At 38.7% G+C, this 20,794-nt stretch overlaps 1 protein-coding gene across 1 annotated transcript; it reads right to left on the bottom strand.

Moving 5' to 3' along the window:
* Positions 1-10,736: 10,736 nt before the first annotated feature.
* AMCF-II (alveolar macrophage-derived chemotactic factor-II) lies at positions 10,737-12,874 on the bottom strand. Its single transcript, NM_213876.1, is given in 4 exon segments — positions 10,737-11,845; positions 12,212-12,295; positions 12,436-12,580; positions 12,726-12,874. Coding segments are annotated over 4 exon segments (354 nt in total). The 5' UTR covers positions 12,832-12,874; the 3' UTR covers positions 10,737-11,826.
* Between the last annotated feature and the right edge of the window lie 7,920 nt (positions 12,875-20,794).

Genomic DNA, 20,794 nt, shown 5'->3' with positions numbered 1-20,794 from the left:
CCCTCGAGGCCAGTAAGGAGAAAAAGGATAGGGATGGGGGAAGTGAGGGTGTGTGGTAATTTAATATGTGTAAGAGTGGTCACGTTGTGCCCAACCCAGATAAATGCCAGGCAAGTCCAATTCCTGCTAAGTTTCATTTTAAGCATCACAGCACACTTCCACTCTTCCTTTCTCAATACCCATCTCCTTTACACATATTTAACACTCCACTTAGGCAAGAACTCGACTGAAATATTACATATATTTTCTTTGTATAATTATGTAATATGCCCTGCCTTTCCTATAATGCAATGTATAGGCCTAATAGATGCTTTCTGTGTATCTGAAGTGTAAGTATAGGGCCCTTGGAAAAGAGAGTTATCATCCCTTTCCAGTGGCCAAGGGAAAGCAGATGTTCCTATCCTGGAAATTATTATTACTCTTTTTTTTTGCTCCTTAAGGCCACAGCTGGGGCATATGGAGGTTCCCAGGCTAGGGGTTGAATCAGAGCTGCAGCTGCTGGCCTATGCCACAGCAATGCTGGATCTGAGCTGCATCAGTGACCTACACCACAGCTCACGGCAATGCTGAATCCTTAACCCACTGAGTGAGGCTAGGGATCGAACCCGCAACCTCATAGTTTCTAGTCAGATTTGTTTCTGCTGCGCCACAATGGGAACTCCCCCATCCTTGTTATTGACAAGTGTTAGGATTCATTTGGGGTACGTGGAAAAACATTGGAGTCAATTACCATCAAAACCTCACTTTGCATATTCATTTATGGGCTTCTGTCTTCCAAATGCATTATCTTTGTAATTTTATCCAGAAACTAGAAGCAAATTCATCCTCGTTTGTGTTATAAAATAAATTGTGTGTTTCTACCATCTGGGTATGCCCTGGAGAAAACCATCCAGCATCTTTATTTTTCCTTTTATTACTAACGTGGTAGCAGAATGTATACTTTGTAAATGATTCATAACCTGCAGATGTATATATGGGATAAAGCAAGTTCCTCCTCCTCATTACTCCACATTCCTCCTCCCAGATGGTAACCACTGGTAACAATGTGGCATTAGTTTCCTATACAAGCTGCATTTATACATGCACATATATGCCTACATAGAGCCACACGCATAATACATAGAGATACACATATATAGAAAGAGACAGACACAGACTTTTTTTTTTTCCTTAATGAATGCACCCACAGTATATGGAAATTCCCAAGCCAGGGATCGAATCTGAGCCGCAGCTGCCACTTACATATACCATTGCTCCAGGCCAGGGATCGAACCCACACTGCCAAAGAAACCACACAGGTTTATAACCTGCTGCACCACAGCAGGAATTCCAGACATAGACCTTTTTTTATGTAAGTGAGATTATTATATAGCTTTTGGTCCTTCAAATAGAGGTCTTTTAGGAAAGAAATAACAGCACTTGCAGCAATATGAACGGACCTAGAAATTATCATGCTAAGTGAAGTCAGTCAGACCATGAGCCACCAACAGCAAATGCTATCACTTACATGCAGAATCTTAAAAAGGGACACAATGAACTTCTTTGCAGAACAGATACTGACTCACAGACTTTGAAAAAGTTAGGGTTTCCAAATGAGACAGGGTGGGGGGATGCACTGAGGGTTTGGGATGGAAATGATATAAAATTTGGTTGTGATGATTGATATACACCTATAAATGTAATAAAATTTATCGAGTAATTAAAAAAAATGTCTTTAGCATCCTTTCATGCTACCCCAATGTCATTCCCCCCCATTCTTTTTAAGGTCTGCATAACATTCTATAGCATGGGCACTGTTGTCCAACCTTTGTGTCACTGGTGATCTTGAGGGTGTTTTTGCACTTAGACAAAGTTCTAATACGATTTTATTCCTCAAGTCTCAGATCCTTATTAAAGGTCTTGCTCTCCCACCCCATGAGACACAGACAAAGCTGCAGAGAGATACAGAGGTGGACCTACATGTCACATGCTGGCTTGTATATGCTATTGTCTGGACCTTTGCCCCATCTATGAGTCTTGCTTCTTCAACAGGACTGTATACTACTGAAGGCAGAGGCATGTTCAAGATTTCTTTGAACACCTCGTGAATTCTATAGCGTGTAGGAAAAAGCATCATACTGCAGGTCTTAGCAAAACCATGTTAATGAATAAATCAATAAATATGCATCACTAGAGGACATTTTCTCTTTCCTTTCTAATTAGCTGCGGTTCTCAAACCAGACTCCACATGGCCCAAAGTACATGTGGTATAAAAGGGTTTTTTTTTGTTTGTTTTTTTATTTTTTTGTTTTTTTGTTTGTTTGTTTTGTTTTTGTATTTTTAGGGCCACACCCACAGCATATGGAGGTTCCCAGGTTAGGGGTCAAATTGGAGCTGTAGCTGCCAGCCTATGCCACAGCCACAGCAATGCAGGATCCGAACTGCATCTGTGACCTACACCACAGCTCACAGCAACGCCAGATCCTTAACTCACTGAGCGATGCCAGGGATTGAAGCGGCATCCTCATAGATACTAGTCAGATTCATTCCTGCTGAGCCATGACGGGAACTCCTAAAAGATGGTTTAAAACATGAAGGCTGGGCTGAAAGGATGAGGCCCTAATCACAGGGTGTGTTCGTCTTACAACTACGTACAAGTCTTACGTAATATTCAAACTTCCCATTTTCTTTTTTGCTTATTTATGTATACCTTTAAAATTCTAGAAGAAACTCTTAAAATATTACATGTACAAGATTACTTTTTTAGCAAAGAATGACTGCAGTAAATACAGTAAATGATTCTTCCAAACTTTTTTCCCTCAATGTTAAACCCACTTTTCCTGTTGTTTAGCAGTTACTGACTCTGCCTCCTTAAGTTCTTAGGTCCTGTTTTATAATGGCTTTCTTACTTTTCTCCATGCCATTTATTTCCTTTTTATAACTACAGTTAGCAGTAGAACATATTAAATTCAAATGATTTTCCACCTCTCCCAGTCTAAAAATTCCTGTCTTAGCAGGTAAGCTTAAGAAGACTCTTAAGCTGAAAATGAGTATCTTTCTAAGAGCTGATTGTGTGAAGTGAATTATAGAAAGACTTCTCACAGGACACAGAATAAGAAGAGCAAACTTCCTTCTAGTTTTTCCTGCGTGATGACTGTATAGCCTTTCCCCATAATGTGATTAATCTATTGTTAACTCACAAATTAGATATGTTTTTATTCACACATAAGATATAAAGGTCTTTGGCATGATACAAAAAACCTTTGTTTTTCTGTCTATCTCTCTGCTCTCCTCTGCAACACAGGCTGTTTAATAGACTTACTGGTTTCACTGGGTACTTTTCTCCCCTCTACAAACACCAGCCATATTTCTTTCCTGGTTTGTATAGTAAGATCACTCAAAAGTTTCTAATCCTTTTGGGAAAAGCATATGGAAAGGCTTCTCAATTAATGATGCTATTTGAGTTAGTCGATACCAGGAAAGAGGTAGGCATGTAGCACAGGATCAGCTCATTGTTTTAATCCACCAGTGTATTTTGTCACGAAGAAACATCGTCAGCAAGGTTTGTGAGGAAGCATGAACACATTTCTTGAGTCACTAAAATTTCACAAGCCTATTAGTCAGCATTTGAGGTAAAACTAGCAAATTTTCATTTATTCAGTAAGTATTGATTAAGTACTACTGCCACGTACCAGGCATTGCAAAGTCTCTTCGTTGTGCGGCTTACTCATTTAACTATTTCTTTTAAAAAAGTGAGACCTCAAATATATGTGCATCCATCACAAGGGATGAGACACAGTTCCCTGGGCTATATAGCAGAAGTGAGCTCATAATTTAAAACAACTTGGCCTATTCAGCTGAGTCAAAATAACAAATAATTCAAATCTGGGTATTTTCCAAGATTTTTTTTTTTTAGTAAAAATCACTTTGCTTTATGGAACGAGTATTTCTCATTTTAAAGGATATAAGCAATGCAAAAAAAGTACTAAAAAAGCAGGTCAAAAAACTTACCTAGAAATAACTATCATATATATAGAACTACAGATAGAGGATGGATACATAAATAAAATTACTTGTACAAAAATAGAGCATTAAATGTGACTATTTATTTATTTATTTATTGTATTTTTGTCCTTTTAGGGCCAAACATGCGGCTTACGGAGGTTCCCAGGCTAGGCGTCTAATGGGAGCTATAGCTGCAGGCCTACACCACAGCCATAGCAATGCCAGATCCAATCTGCATCTTCGACCTACACCACAGCTTATGGCAACACTGGATCCTTAACCTACTGAGCAAGTCCTGGGATCGAACCTACAACCCTCATCGTTCCTAGTTGGATTCTTTCCACTGTGCCACGATGGGAACTCTGCAATGCTTTAATGAAAAGAATTAAATTTAGGTTTACTTAATGGGAATAGGAGATATATGAAATAAATATGAAGGAATTTCTAAGCACCATATAAATATTTATTTACCATAAAAGATGGCATTTCTTAGATCAATTCAATTCTGAAACAGGCATAAAGGAAGCATTTACTATAATTGCATTTTGTCAATTTTTTATATTTTATATCATGTATAGTTTTACTCATCTATTTATTATCTTAGTTGGTAGCATACAATTTTGTGCCTTTTTAAAGTTGTGCATTTTATATAATACAGTGTTTCTGTATGCTTCAAAAAAAATATGTGCAAAGCAATGGGATATAAATACTAATCTATTACTACTACTACTACTACTGTTTCTAACTGCTATTACTGTCATTTTCATAATTGTCTTTGATTTCCATAAAAAGAAACATAATATGGATAACTGACTACAGATATGAGTAAAAAAATCTTAAAATTAGTTATTCAAGCAAAAGAAGTTAGGTGATACAAAGTTACAACTTTAAAGAATGCTAGAAAGTTAGTGACAGAAGTTCTTGGATTTAAAAATAACGGCAGGAGTTCCCGTCGTGGCGCAGTGGTTAACGAATCCCACTGGGAACCATGAGGTTGCGGGTTGGGTCCCTGCCCTTGCTCAGTGGGTTAACGATCCGGCGTTGCCGTGAGCTGTGGTGTAGGTCGCAGACGTGGCTCGGATCCCGCGTTGCTGTGGCTCTAGCATAGGCCGGTGGCTGTGGCTCCAGTTGGACCCCTAGCCTGGGAACCTCCATATGCCGCGGGAGCAGCCCAAGAAATAGCAAAAAGACAAAATAAATAAATAAAAAAAATAACTGCAGCTTTTTATGGATCTTACATTGTCACTCTGAGTTTTTTCCATGTGTGTTATGTGGTAAGTGAATTTATCTTTTTCCTAAGTCACTGTATAAATAGCAATGTCATTCAGGAAACTAGCAAGTTTTCTAAGAGTCAAAGCAGAACTTATCTAAAAGCTATTTTAAAAGAAAATATCTAGAGATGCTGGAGGAACATTAACCATTAAAATTAATACTGCCTTACATGGAGCAGGGTTTTTTGTTTTTGGGCCATGCCCACACCATGTGGAAGTTCCCAAGCCGGAGAATCAAATCCCAGCCACACCAGCCACCCAAGCCACTGCATTGACAATGCCGTATATTTAATCCAGTGCATCACAGGGCAACTCCTTACATGGAATGTTTTGAACTGACATCTCCCAAGTATGAAGGGAATATGCCATTGCCTACAAATTAATCATAAAATAATACGTACAGAAGATCCTAGCGATAATAACATTGACAGTCAGTTTGTTAAAGCATTTTAATTGAAAAATTGCAATACTAGCCAACAAAAGATCTCCTATAAATGCTGAAACGTAATGTGTCTTCTGTATAACTCTGAGTAGATGAGAATGATCCAGACCTTAATTATTCTGGCACTAATTCAATTAAGGCTGTGACATATGGGTGGGGGGTGGTGAAAGTCTTGAGGGGCCCATCTTCCTGGGTGCTATTATGTGGGAAATATGCAAAGTTTTTACAGGCCTGAGAGTTTTTATTTTAATTGTATTGATTGTTATCCTTTGTCGAACATCGGATTCATGATGATCCTTTTTTGATCCTCTTTTGCTGTGTAACAAGCCAACCCCAAACTCAGTGGCCTACAATAACAGTTTCTTATTTCTGATAATTCTGTGCTAATGAGAGGTTCTTCTGCTGTCATCTGGCCTGAGCTCACTTAAGTGGTCAGAGGGCAACTTGGCATGGCTGAAAAGTCCTAAAGGGCATCATTCAGGAGCTCATCATTCAGAGGTGCTGGCTCCTAGCTAAGATTTCTGCTGCTACACCTTGGTCCCCTTGTTCCCCCTCTTCTTTTAAGTAGAATCATTTTATTCCTCAGGAATAAATGGAGAATGGAAGGGAGGAAAGAGGAAGGAAGCAAGGGAGTCAGAGATAGAGAGAGAAGGAAGGAGAGCAGAAAAGGAAAAGGAAAAAAAGAGAGAGAAAATAAAAAACAAGGGCCTTCCACTCTCCTCCCCTCCCCATCTCCTCTCCTTTCCTCTCCACTACTCCTCCTCTCCTCCTTCCCTACCCACCCCCCCCCCCCCACTTGTCCCCGATGAGCCTCCAAGATGCCGTTTCAGGGGCCCTCCAAGTTGTGCACCCGTGGCTTTCTTTTGTTGCTGGGACTGGTGGCCTCAGATGGCTCCTAACTGGGCACAGTCCACCATCTAACAGACCTGTCTCACCCAAAGCTGTGCCCACTGCCCCAGGGTAGCCCACATTTCATTAATGTCTGGTCAGTGGGAGGATACAGAGGTCTGGCTCTCTCCCACAATTCAGAGTAACTCTGAAAGGCCAGCCCAGCTCCAGAGCTTCTCCTGGGTCTACCCAAATCTTCTGTTAGAACAGCAACTCCCCCTCTGCCCAGAGCTGTTTCCTTATTTCCTGGCACATGTTCATTTTTAGAGTGCTCCTCAGTACATTTCCTGAATAGTCTCCTCCCAGACTTTGATTCTAGGCAATGCCACCTAAGACACTATTTCTCCTTCTCTTTTTTAAAAAATTTAGTTCTTTTTCATTCTGCTCTCAAGAAAAGCTTTGTCAGAGAAAATGCAGAATGTATTTGCTGCCAAAAGACATTAACTTAGGTTGAAATCTTCTCATCTTTGTGATCTCAGTATCATAAGGATCCCACACAAGGTCCAGTATGTATTATTAATAAATGTCAATACTGATATTTGATGGGTGAATGTTTATAAGAAGGGAAATATAGAAGTTTTCTGGTGTCTCGAGGGGTTAAGGGTCCAGTGTTGTTGTCACTAGTGTGGCAGGTTCTATCCCTGGCCCCAGAACTTCCACATGCCATGGGTGTGGCCAAAAAAATGAGGGAAATATACCATATGTTTTTATAATGTTACCACATAATTGACATATAGAAAGAATATGAATGCGTTATTTCCAGAAGTTTCCTAAATAAGGTTGGTGGAAAAAATTTCTTAGAAGCACTGACAATCTTTCACACAGAAGTAGAAAGAATATTAATAAATATGGAATTTTCACTCAATTTTCTCATTTAAAGGAGAGTTTGAATTTCATGATGTGAGAAAGGAAGTAACATGGATCAAGAAACCATTTTGTTCTAGGTTAGCCTTTCTTGCCTAAGAAATAGATATTATTGTACTGATTTTTACAGATGAGAAAACTTGAGGAATGGAGAGGTTAAACAAACAGCCAAAGTCACGCTAAAAGTACCCCAAAGTAAAGTTGAAATGCAATTGCTTTGACTTTGTACTTCAGCACTAACTGTAAAGGAGTGTCATTGCCCTCTCTTGCTGAAAGTGAATCAAATCAACTATTTCTCTCTGTCCAACCTTGGAGGATGGTCAAAAGCAATCATCATACATTTATGTGGCAGTGGAAACACATGCATTTAGAACGTGGATATTTCAGAGGGCAGGAGTAGGTGTTATTGCAATTTTTCAATTTTTAAGAAACCGGAATCTAGACTTTGTAGTAACGAATTTTTATGCCTAATCTCTAGGTCTTTCTATGTCATTATTTCCCTTTACATATTTGAAGTATGAAAATCCTTTTCAGGAATAGAATATTAATGTTGCTGATGAAAGCCATCAAGGACCATCAGCCAAAGTCAGAATCCTATGCACGCTCCTTGTCTTCCTTGATTCAGTCAGGAAGGCACATCAAAATCCCCAGGTGCTTCTTCTCTGGGCAAATTTCTCCAATTGTTACATCCAGGAAGGACTTCTGAAGTTATGAACACCAGGAGAGTTAGCCACAGCAACTCTTTTCCTTCTCTAAGAATTAAAACTATGATAGAAAAACAAAGCCACCAGTCGTATTATATCATAGGTCTTGTCATATCTTCAGGAAGGGAAGGATTATGTGAATATGTCACACCCAGAGGCAACCAGGAAAGTCTGGTAGAAAAAAGGGCATTGATTATACATTGAAAGTTGTCTGGACTGGAGGAGTCAGGGAGTACATTTTAGCTGAGCATTTGTTCAGTTCCCATGATTTCACATATGAGTGTGAATTTCAGAGAGATAATAGCATGACTATAGTACTTAGGGGTTTGTAAGAGGAAAACATAAGGTACATTCCTAGAAGACGTACATTGGATTAATTTTCCCTCAAAACATAAGTCTTTGAGTTTGTCAGTGGCAGAATTAATAGAAACAGGAGAATTGGTGAGTAGTAGCTGTCACTGAGGTTCTTGAATAGGTTATACTTCAGTAGTATACTGTGCTCTAATTTATGTATAGAAGAACCAGTTATGGCATATGCATGACAAATACAATTTCAAGGATATTACAATGAGGTCTTACTCTGTGTCTGTAAACAAACTAAACGTATAAATCTTGTTTCTGGGAAAAACAAAGATCCTGAATTATGACAAAGAAAAAAGTAATCAGTGATGTTTATTTCTTCACAAAACTTGGGCTCTCTCCATCTAAAAGGCATTTAATGTACTTTAATTTATTATTATCAGACTCTTACTCAATGAGTATTTGGGGAACTCATATATAATAAATCAGGGATTGTTTAAAACACTGAAACACATAATTAAAACATTTGTAGTGATTTGGTTGGCTTTTTTAGTGTTTCCTTATGGCTAGTGTGTAAGTAATAGGTTCAAAGGGGGAAAAATGCTATTTGAGAGAGCAAAAAAAATACCATGAAAGTTTAATTTTTTTTTATTTTGAGGTATTTTGTGGGTTTTTTACATTGCTAAAAAAATTATCAATAAACCCATCTCTTGGAACCTATTCTAGATTTTTCTGTAACTTCGTATCTATCTGTCTCACATACACACTCTATTATATATACACATATTAATATATAATAGAATGTTTTTTAATGCAATATTGTACATATATGGAGAGAGATGAAAAGATATAGAATAGCTTAGGTTAGATATAGATGTGTTAATAGGTTAGCATAAACTAACATATAACCTATGTTAATATCAGCATATATAATACATTAATCCAGTTGGGAAATGTATGTATATGTACTAATTGCATTAGCATCTTTCCTTTTTTTTCCCTTACTTTTCCTAGAATGAGCTATTTACATGAAATTGCTATATTAATACCGGAGAGACAGTGGGACTTGTTTAAATCACTCATCTGTTTAAGCACCTACTAGGTTCTAGGCACTGTTCTAGGAACTGAGATGAGCATGATAGACACATCCCTGCCCTCCCAGAGTTTACAGTGAAGATGAAATACACACAAAATAAATGGCCACATGTACGTAGTCGCTGTAGGCTCTACAGTCATGTTGTTGACAAAATGTCATAAAGGAAAAGAACAAAGTTCTATGACAGGATATAAAAGGAGCTTTCACCTAGGTGGGGAAGGGGTCAGAGAGGCCATAAGTGACAGGTAAACTGGCCTCGAACAAAGGATAGGAATTAGCCAGGTGGAAGTGAGGGGTTGATGTTATAGGTTGAGAGGACTGCACATTCCTCAAACTCTTGTTGGATTCCTTGTAGACAAGAAGAAGAAAAGAGGGTAAAGGAATTCCAATTTATTCAGCACCTTCCATGGGCCAGGTGATTTATTTTAGTATACTCTCTGACAACCTGAGGTTCAGAATAATTTATTAATTCATTAAAATCAATCTGTATCAGTACTGTGGATGCAAAGATGGATGAAATATGGTGGATACTCTGGGAGAACTCTTAGTAGAGTAGGGTAACAAATCCTACAAACAAATAAAAGCAATGTAATATTGGCTATTCACATAAATTCAAATATTTAGAAGATGCTAAGGAAACATGATAATGGAAACCATGAGTTGTGCTGGGAGGACCAAGGAAAACTTCATGAAGGAGCTAGTTTTTGAACTGGGCTCTGAAGGAAGAATAAGCTTCCTCCTATAGACATAAAAGTGGGAAAGCCCTTCCAGGAAGAGGCCCTACCCAATGCAAAGGCCTGGGCCTGGATAGAACACATCCTTTTAGGGAGCAAAATTCCTGACTGCAAAGATGCTAAGGAAAAATGAAGTTGAAGTTGTAATCAGGAGTCATGAGATGGAGCCTAATTTGTCATGGTTTGCAACTCTCAAGTCCTATCTAGTCCTATCTAGAGAGTCAGTAAAGGATTTAAGGTAAGGAAGTCTCACCAAATTGTGTTTTCTAAAAAACACAAAGTTGTTGGTGCCTTGGAGTAACTGGAAGAGGAGTGAGCTTGGAGAAAAGCTGAACTAATGCAAAAACATTGGAAAATGTTCCCAGAGAGGGGCCCAGTTAATTTTTACCATAATGTAAAATTAAAGATGAATGACATTTTTGTAATAGTATAAGATGGAAGAAAGAACATGAATACATTTTATGTCTTTTATTTTTTCCAAAGCACAGAAGTACTATCAACCAATGAGACATACATCAATAAAGTACAATTTTAACATAGTAAATGTGATGCATATGTAATTATTTGTAATGAAATAGTCAAAACTTTAAAAAGATACAGTATAAGCATCTATAAACCTTAGCAGAACTGTGCATATTTAAAAAAAAACTAAATGATGAGTTTATATTCAAAGAGCTCAAATATGTTTACAAAATTTTCAGAATATAGATCATTGTTAAGTTTGCCTTTACTCTTAAAAGACTAGTAATAAGGAATTTACCTAGTTCCTAGCTTTTTCATCAATCCCAAACATATACTTAGTGGCTAGAAAGATAATACTCCTAATAAAATAGTTAATAAATACCATATAAAATCAAAGTTTAATGAATAAGTCATGACATTATGCCATACAAAGAAGACATCAAATGTCTAAATTTATCAGAAAATAATATGTTGGTCCTTACAGAACTCATACATTTAGAAATTCTAAATAAGGAAATATATTCTACACAGATAGCTGTATAATACACCCAGTTTTTTAATGCAATATAATTTAAAGAGCTTCCCAGGGTCAAGGCTAAGGACAGTTCTCTTCTCCCCCACTCCCCCTGCCAAACAATACTAAAGCGGTTCCTATTTCATGACAGAGTGAGGGTATACAGCATTCTAATGAAATATCATTCACACATCAAATCTATGGCTTTTTCCATAGTACTATACAAAGTATATTCTAGAACTACAATAGTCACCTTGAAAGATTAACAACCCAGTGATTCTTGACTTACAGTTTAGTCAACTGCTAAATATTTCAGTAGCATAGCAGATGAAATAACAGCAAATAAGGAGCAGGAAAGGGTATGCTAACCACTTTGTAAATTGAGCAGAAAGCTGCAGGATCATAGTTTCCCTCCTCCCACCCCTCTCTCCTAGTGGGGAATTCACCTAGAAACCTAACTCAGAGAAAATCAGCCCTTGCTTTCTGTCTTCACTGGGTCCAGAGATCTCCAGAAAACTCTTCTGCTGAAGAACTGGGCGATTTTTTTCCAATGCATGATCCTTTCTCTTAATTTTTCTTTTTCCCACTGTTGAGAAAAGAATGATATCAATTAAACCCAATTGCCACACACCTGTCTACCCCAACCTGTTTCCAAAGCAGAGTTTAGAATCAATCAAATCAAAAGCAAAGGGTGGATTCCAGGACTATACAAACAAAAAACACATCTCAATAATGAGTTCTGTGTAATTTTCTAGGCAATCACACATGAGATTGGTGATAAGGATTTTCCCAGGACATTCTAGAACAATTTCCCACTCTTCTCCCGACCATCCTTTTTATACTAAGCATGTCCTAGAATGTGTAGCCAAATCCCACGCATAGAATAAAGACCATGTGAAATCCACACTCCAAGAGAGATTAAGAAAACCAAAAAGATCAAAGTGATAGGTACCTGTCCAACATTTTCTGGACGATTTTCTTGATCAGAGGAGCTTTTGGGTCCAGACAGACTTCCTTTCCATTCTTCAGGGTGGCTCTGCAGAAAGAAAAAAAAGATGCCTCTGTGAGCTGAAGGGGCTGAAGACCCAGGCTGGGGGCAGTGGGGAAGGGCGGGGGGGGGGGGGTCTTTCCTTTTTGCCAAGGTCACAGTGCACAGAGCCGCGCACAAGGACTTACATCACTTCTGCCTTGGAGCACTGCGGTCCTGCGGGGATCACCTGCAGATCACTGATCATCTTGGGATGAATCCCGGGTGTGGTGGTTAAACACATGCAACGTAGCTCTCTCACTACAGCCGCCTCGGCCGCCTCGATAGGACTAGCTGGGGTAGAAAGAGGGACACTGTTATACGGCAGGCTGCTTGGAAAAACTCTTCCCCAGCCAGCCCGCCTGGGACACTTCCCCGCTCCTGCCGAGAGCCGCCCGGAACCCTCCCGGGGTGCATCCCGCTGGCTGTGCGCTCTCACCGCTGGCAAGGGGCCCCGACGGCGTCAGGAGCAGCATCGCCAGCACTGCGCACAGCAAGCCGGAAGGGCTGGGAACGCGGGTAGCGCGACTGGTTAGGAGTCTCATAGTGGCGAAGAGAGCGCAGCGAGAGGAGTTCAGGAGGAGGGAGAAGGCGCGGAGATTTGAAGCTCCAGAGAGCGTGGACTTCGAGTCCTCAGCATCCCTTTTATCTGCACTCGCCCCTTCCTCGGGGCAGGAAACCCAACCTTTGGGATGCTTGGGAAATTCCCTGGACTGAGGGGGGCGGAGGAAGGGGGCTGGGTAGTAGGGATGGAGGTGGGTGGCTGGGAGGAGCTGAGCTGCTCGCACCCCTGACTCCGGGATGACCTTGCTTGCCGGCGCTGGAAGGAGTTCCTACTGGAGGTGAGGAACAGTCTAGCCAGCCCCGGCTGGTGAAAGCCAGCCTCTCCTGGGGGACAGTCTTCTTAGAAGTGCCTTTCATCTCTATGTAAAGAGGAAAACTGGAAATAAAGTAGCTGAGACGTTTGACTTTAGAAAAATTTCTAAATGTCCTTTGTAATTATTATTATTATCATTATTACTGTTTTCATTTATAATGATATTGTCATTATTAATCGGGAAATGTAAGCCATGATTAAAACTGCACTAAACTGAAAGACTTTCTGGCTCCTGCTTGCAGGCAGACCGTTCTAGTTTTCTTAATTATTTTATAATTCTCTGAACTTCAGCCAGTCTTAGAAGCTAAGAGAACATGAGTGTTTCTACTCTCACTTGAAGTCAATGGCAGGAACAGGGCTACAAAATCAAGTCTCTTGCTGGAAATCTTATACTTAGTTTTGCAAATATGTGTGTCAAGGTGGTTTAAGGAAAACAAAAATCATGCAGCCGCAGATTGCCGTGGGAAAGGATGCCTTACTTTCTGCAGTTCAGTGCACCATGGAATCTGAACAGGTATGGTCTTGGCTGGGGTGGGATAGGGTGGGGTGAGTACCCCCTGAAGCAGTGCAGAAGAGCCTAGCCTGTCTTAGCTATGGCTCCAGACTCTAGCCAGGTGTGTAATTGACTTACTTTGGAGACGCTGTGGAGTGTGATGAGTTTGAGGGGCTCATATGGAACTTTGGGTCTAGGAACTTGAATCAATTTGGCACCAAAACAGCATCCACTCTGACTTCACTCAAACAACCTCATAAGAGGGAAGGGTGACTCACACACAAGCTTCTGGAACCATCCAGCTTCATGATCAGCAGTGTGACCAAGCCTGTTTCCACAGTCCTGCTCTAGTCCAAGTGAATTCAGAGCTGACCCCTGAAGCTGAGGGGTGAGGTAGCTTCCAGCTTCCTCGATCTCTCTCTTCTCTGTGGAATTAGTTAGAACTCTGAAGTTTTAATGGCTAGATCTTCCATGTATCTGGTTTCATGACTAGCATGAGTATGATATTGGTATTTCATGTAGGCTTTCTTTCATGGAAATCTAACTAGATCTGATTCTGGACCTTTCTCAAGACTCTTGTGTTCAACAGTAGGCCAGCCAAAGCAATGGGTAAACATGGCAATCAGAAACTAGTCATGAAGCAAAATTCTTTTCCTTATCCCCTCTGACCCTGGGAGATTTTCTTAACTCCTCCATACATCTTCCTTGTCAGGAGAGCACCTCCACTGGTGAGCAAGGAGGAGGTGTCCTACACCTTTAGACCTTGTCATCTGGAAGAAAACTTAAGAAATTCCCTAGTTGAGGAAGGCTGAGAAATTTGGCCTCACCATGTGGGAAGTTAAACAGGAAGTTGTCTCTGCTGTACAGCTTCCTAGTACCATCAGCATCACACCTGATAATGAATTCAATGCTTCATCCTTCTGGGGAGTGGTGATCTGAGGAAGCAGCCTTCAGGTTTACTATATTGTCTTTCTAGACATTATCATGTTTCGAAAGACAAAAACCTCACTGATGTAGATAAAACTTTTAAAACGTGGCTAAGCATCTTGGGCAATTAAGTTCAACTTAACCACAGGAAAGAAACCACAGTATAGACTTTGTGAGGGAGAAAAGTTTAATGACTCAATGGGTTGTTGAGTTTATGTGTGTGTGTGTGTATTTAGGTTTCAAATAAGCTGTTTTACATATAAAGAACATATGAATTAGTTTGGGCACCAAATGGTAAGATCAGAGAAAGATCATGAAATGTGATTTCCAGTTCCTCCAGACACCATTGCAGATGTGTGTGCTTCACCTGGTTTGCACTCAGGATCAACTTACCTTGGGCTGTAAAGCTAAATATTTTTACACCTGACAAACAGGTAATAGGAAGTCCCCACTAGAAATGGGCTGTTGGGCTGCCCAGCCTAATCAGGAAGCAGTGTGTAACTTAACCTGAGTTCTTATTGAAATCATTATGGCTCATGGCCCATGCCTGGCTCCTGTCTAGGCATCCTTGCTGTAGAACTTGTGAAAGACAGGTAGGAATGTGGATGGACCAAAGTCTCACTGCCGTTGACAATGACAACACTGAATACCATAGGAGACAGTGCTCTTCAAAAGTAATTGCTTCTTTATTGCAAATCTAAAGGTAAGCCATTTGCCTTGCTTGCACTGTGTCCAGGTTGTAGAGAAAGACACTTTGCTATTTTTGTCCCAAAGTATAATAAAGCGATCCACAAAATGACATCCTGATAGCCTGAAAGGTTGAGTGTCAAGAGCAATCCAAATTTAGTCATGATACCACAGAGTAATGTAAGAGGAATTAAAGCCTTCTTGATGGCTTACAGCTTTCAAAACTCTTTCATGTTCATGGTCTTTTGAGCCTCATATTGAGTCTTTCAGGCAGGTGAAAATCATTTTCTTACCCTCATTTTTCAGCTAGGGAAAGAAAAGAAGGCCAGAGAAAGAGTTAAGTAGTAGAAAATCCAAGATTGGTAGTCAAGCACTAACGACTGCTCCAAGAAATTTTTAATGGTTTCCAGATTACTAACCACTTTCTTCACAGTTCTGGCAAATACCCCATAACTATTCATATCTGGTTAACCACTTTATTGCTCAACAATCATATTTTAAGCTGTTGAAATCCTTAGTCTTTCTACTCCTGGCCTTTGAGGTCACAATGATGTCAAATATCCAAGAGGCTTTCGGGTTAGCCAGCCTAAAATTTTCACCTGCTTTCTAAACCTCTCTCTTTAAGACCAGTGCAAAGTCCTATTTCGCCTTAGAAGTTTTATTCTGACAAAGATGATTGAAATGTAGTCCTCCTGCCTTCAGTCTTTTAATATATTTATAAAAGCTATCTCCTAAGACAGAATTAATTATGAATTATTTTGTAATTTTGCATTTGTCTCTCTCAAATCAACTATAAACTTTAAAATAAGCAGTGATAGCTTGTATTTCTCACATGAACGCCCATAAATTCCAAGTCCAGTAGCAAGCAGTCTACGAACATTTGATGACAATTAATGATAACTTTTTGTTTTGTGGTGTTTTTTAAATTACAGGTGGATCTTAAAGTTGAGGAGGAAAGAATAGAAGGTTCACTCTCATTCACACCTGATCTCAACTATGTTGAATTGGCTTTTCCCTGTGTTAGGCATTGTTTCTTGGTTATTCTTCGGGATCGTTCAGGTGATATTTTCAGTCTTTGGAATCCAAACTATTCAAAAACATGTTCAAATAGCATATTTGATATTAAAAGAAAAAACACATCACTAAAATAGCAACAAAAATGTATATTTTATGTGACTTAGAGATTGCTGGAGATGAGTGATAACGGAAAATTCTGATTAGGTTCTATTGCGTTGAACGTCAAAATGTGGGAACATTACTTTAAATTGATCTCTTCCAACAAATCAAAGAAGCCTTTCATTATTTGATGTGAGTTAGGCCTTTTCAAATAATTTTCAAAGTTTTTATTTTCCTTTATGTATACTACTCTTTATATTACCTTTAACAAATGCAGTAAGTAAACATGTGGACACATCATTTTCAGTTTAAACACATTGTAGATATCAGTATAAGAGTTTATCATCCAATAAGGGTTTAAGTGGAAAGTGGAGTTACTTGCTTGTGTGCAAAAGGGAAGGAAAAAGCCCCTTCCTCTTGGGTTGACTATGCAATATCAATGAAGGCTGTCTCCTTTCACATTCAGTTTGGCAGTCCGATGAAGACGTCGCATCATTTAGAGATAGTTTTTGCTTGAAAGTTGTCCCAGATTTATTGTGATAGGTCAGGAATGTTTTCCCTCCTTTTGCTCATTATCTAATCTTCTTGCTACTCATTTCAGATTAAATCTGCTTGGGAAAGGATGAAATAAATGAACTTTGCATCCAACTGAGCGAGGCTCCATGTAATCATAACCATTTTTGTTCAGCTGTGTAAGACTTGCCCTCAAAAAGTTTTTGTGGACAAGATGATACATGGATAAAATATGGGCATTAAAGTTTTAAATGGAATGCAGTCATTACTCTCTTCACCAATTTGGTCTGGGCTAAGCAAGAAAAGAACATTTTTGTAAGAATTAGCCATTTTCAATATATATTTTTTTTCTTTTTAGGGCCGCACCTGCAGGATATGGAAGTTCCAGGCTAGAGGTCGAATCAGAGCTGTAGCTGCCAGCCTGTAGCACAGCCAGGAGCAATGCTGTATCTGGGCTATATCTGCCACCTACATCACAGCTTGCCCACCTACATCACAGCTTGCTTATGGCAATGATGGATCCTTAACCCACTGACTGAGGCCAGGGGTTGAACCCACATCCTCACAGACACGATGCTGAGTTCTTAACCCACTGAGCCACAACAAGATCTCCTCAGTAATTTTTTAAGAAGCCATTTGTCTGACACTGAAGATGTCTTTTGTGGAAGTTAGACGTCTAATACTGTGCTTAATTATGGTCATTTATTATACTGATTTTGACCAGTATTATCCTCATAACTTTTTTAAGGAGAATATCCACTTCTGTATGAACTTACAGTGTCATTCATTCTTATTTAAGATATTTTAGAACATAATTGACTGTTGTTTAATAGGAATAATGGTGATGTGTTTATATGTGTGTGATTTAGACACTTCCTATAGAATCAAAACTTTCTGTTGGCCTCCTTTGTCACTACTTGAACAAATAGCAAAGACTCGACATTTGTCAAATATTTAAAACAGTGTTCATGAATTTAAAAGTCAAACACACACACACACACACACACACACACACACACACACACACCGCCACTACCGCCACCACCACCAACAATGGTATGGTCTAAATATTTGTGTCTCCCCTCAAATTTGAAGTCCTAACTCCTAATATGATGGTATTAGGAGGCCAGGCATTTGGGAGGTGATTAGGACATGAGGGCAGATCTCTCATGGATGGGATTAGTGTCCTTGTAAAAGAGACCTCATGGAGCCCCCTAACTCCTTTCTACCATGTGAAGACACAGCAAGAAGTTTTCATCCGTGAATCAGGAAGCAAGGTCTTACCAGACACTGAATCTGCCAGCATCCTGATCCTGAATTTCCCAGTGTCCAGAACTGTAAACCATAAATTCCTGTTGTTTACGAATCACCCAATCTATGGTGTTTTGCTACAGGAGTCCAAGCGGACTAAAATAAATAATAACATCAACAAAGTTCAAGAGAAAAATAGAAATAGAACATGTCATAAATTTTGGCACAATTTTTTCATAAATCTAATTATGAATTCCTAATGAATAACCACTTTTATGAATTTTTGAAATATTTTCATAAGTATTGGGAATGAAGACATTGATCCCAGTGACATAAAAGGTGTTGCAATACCAAACTAAATGCCACAAAATCCTAGAAATTCTGGCTAATGATGGGCTATGAGTATCTTACCATCCCATTAGGATTTTAAAGCATGACTTCCCCTGGAGAGTAAATTGATGAGGCCACTAAGAAAATGTTTTGCTTTGAGTCATATCTGTTTAAAAAAATCGTGTGAATAAATCAAGCTGGAAGTAATTTTCTTTGGAACAGAATGTTCCTCGGGAGTAAGTTTTATTTTTTCCTAACTGAAATTTGAGAACTAGATTCGTGAAAGCTATGACCAAGGATCACGTCATAGAAGAGAGAAAAATAGTAGTGGCTAATGTATAAGGTACCGACCAAACTGGTTTCTCTCACAATGTATTATGCACAAGTAGTTTCTTTTTTTTTTTTTTTTTTTAGTAATAATTGTGAAGGTTTTGTATGAAGTATATCTAATTAGCTTTCCATGATGGTTTGAGAATAAAATCATAACTCTGAGGCAGTACAATCCATGGAGGAAAGGATTGAAGAACTGCATTAAAATTAAAACTTTCTATTCTGCAAAAGATAATGCCAAGAAAATGAAAAGCCAAACCACTGAATGGGAGAAAATATCTGCAAAAGATATAGCTGATAAAAGACTATTGTCCAAAATATCCAAAGAACTCTTAAAACTCAACAAGAACACAAATAACAGGATTAAAAAAGAGGACGAAGACTTTAACAAACACCTTTAACAAGCACCTTACCAAAGAAGATACACTGATGGCAAATAATACAAAATACTGAATATTATGAAAAGATGCTCCTTATTTGCCATTAGGGAAATGCAAATTAAAACAACAACAACAATAGCAAGATAACACTGCACACCTATCAGAAAGACCAAGATTCAGAACACTGATGCCACCAAATGCTGGTGAGGATGTGAAGTAGCAGAAATGCAAACGTCGCGGGAATGCAAAGTGGTACAGCCACCAAAGACAGTTTGGCAATTTCTTTACAAAACTAAACATATTCTCAGCATATAGTCCAGCAATCACACTCTTCGGGGTTTACCCAAAGTGGTGGAAAACTGTGTCCCCACAAAAACCTGCACACAGGGGTTTTTATCAGTTTGATTCATACCTGCCAAATCTTGGAAGCAACCTAGATGCCCTTCAGTAGCTGAATGAATGAATAAAGTATGGTATATCCAGATAGCAGAATGTTATTCAGTGCTTCAAGGAAATGAGCTATCAATCCATGAAAGTATGTAGAGGAAACTTAAATGCATATTATTAAGTGAAAGAAGCCAATCTGAAAAACCATACATACTGTATGAGTGCAACAATATAACATTCTGGGAAAAATGCAAAACTGTGGATGTAATAAAAATGTCCAGGGCATTAGGAACTAGAGAGGGATAAATAGGTATAGCACAGAGGATTTTCAGGGCAGTGAAAATACTCTGTATGATATTGAAATGATGGCTACCTGTCATTATACATTCGTATATACCATAGAATGTACAATACCAGGCATGAACCCTCATGTAAAACAAGGACTCTGAATGGTAATGTAACAGTTGTAACAATTTTCCCACTCTAGGGGAAGAATTTGATAATAGGGGAGGCTACTCATGTATGGAGGCAGGGCGTATACAAAAAATATCTACTTTCCTTTCAATTTTGCTATGGACCTAAAACGGTCCAAAAAATAAAGCCTATTTTTAAAATAATTTTTTTAAAAAGTTTGAAAAGAAAAAAAGTGATTTCTCCAGTCATGAAGTGTTGTCTTATCCGGATTCTGTTTATTACAATGTCACCAATCTTCTGAGAAATCTTATCACTTATTTAAATGATATACCGTTTTCTTCTCCATATAACTATTGAAAGGAACAAACAGGATAGCTATGAAAAGGTTTTGTTTTTATGTTTTAAATTGAGATAAATTTTACATAGTTAAATGCATGCACATTTCGATGAGTTTTTAAAAATGTAAACAACTGATCAAGATATGGAACAGCTCAGAAAACCTGTGCTCTTTTCCACTCAGTCTCTCTTCTCTAGACAAAATGCCTATTATTTTTAGTTTCGCCTCTAATTGAATTTCACATAAATGGAATCATTTAATATTTTTGTGCCTGGTTTCCTCTTTGCTCCACTTAACATCTTGTGAGTTCCATCCATGTTGTTGTCAATATTAATAGCATATTCCTTTTTAGTCAATTGAACCTTCCTTGAAAAATTCAAGTGAAGTATTCAGATATACAGATATACCAAAGTTTGTTCATTCATTCATCTGTGGATGGACATTTAGGTCTTTTTCAGTTTTATTT

This window comes from Sus scrofa, chromosome 8, assembly GCF_054392235.1.
Source record: "Sus scrofa isolate SSC_HxYL_T2T_F1_AM1 chromosome 8, Sscrofa_HxYL_maternal_Yorkshire_Landrace_v2.0, whole genome shotgun sequence".
Taxonomy (NCBI): Eukaryota; Metazoa; Chordata; class Mammalia; order Artiodactyla; family Suidae; genus Sus; species Sus scrofa.
Note: the sequence above shows the minus strand (reverse complement) of the source record. Positions and strands in the feature narration are given on the sequence as shown.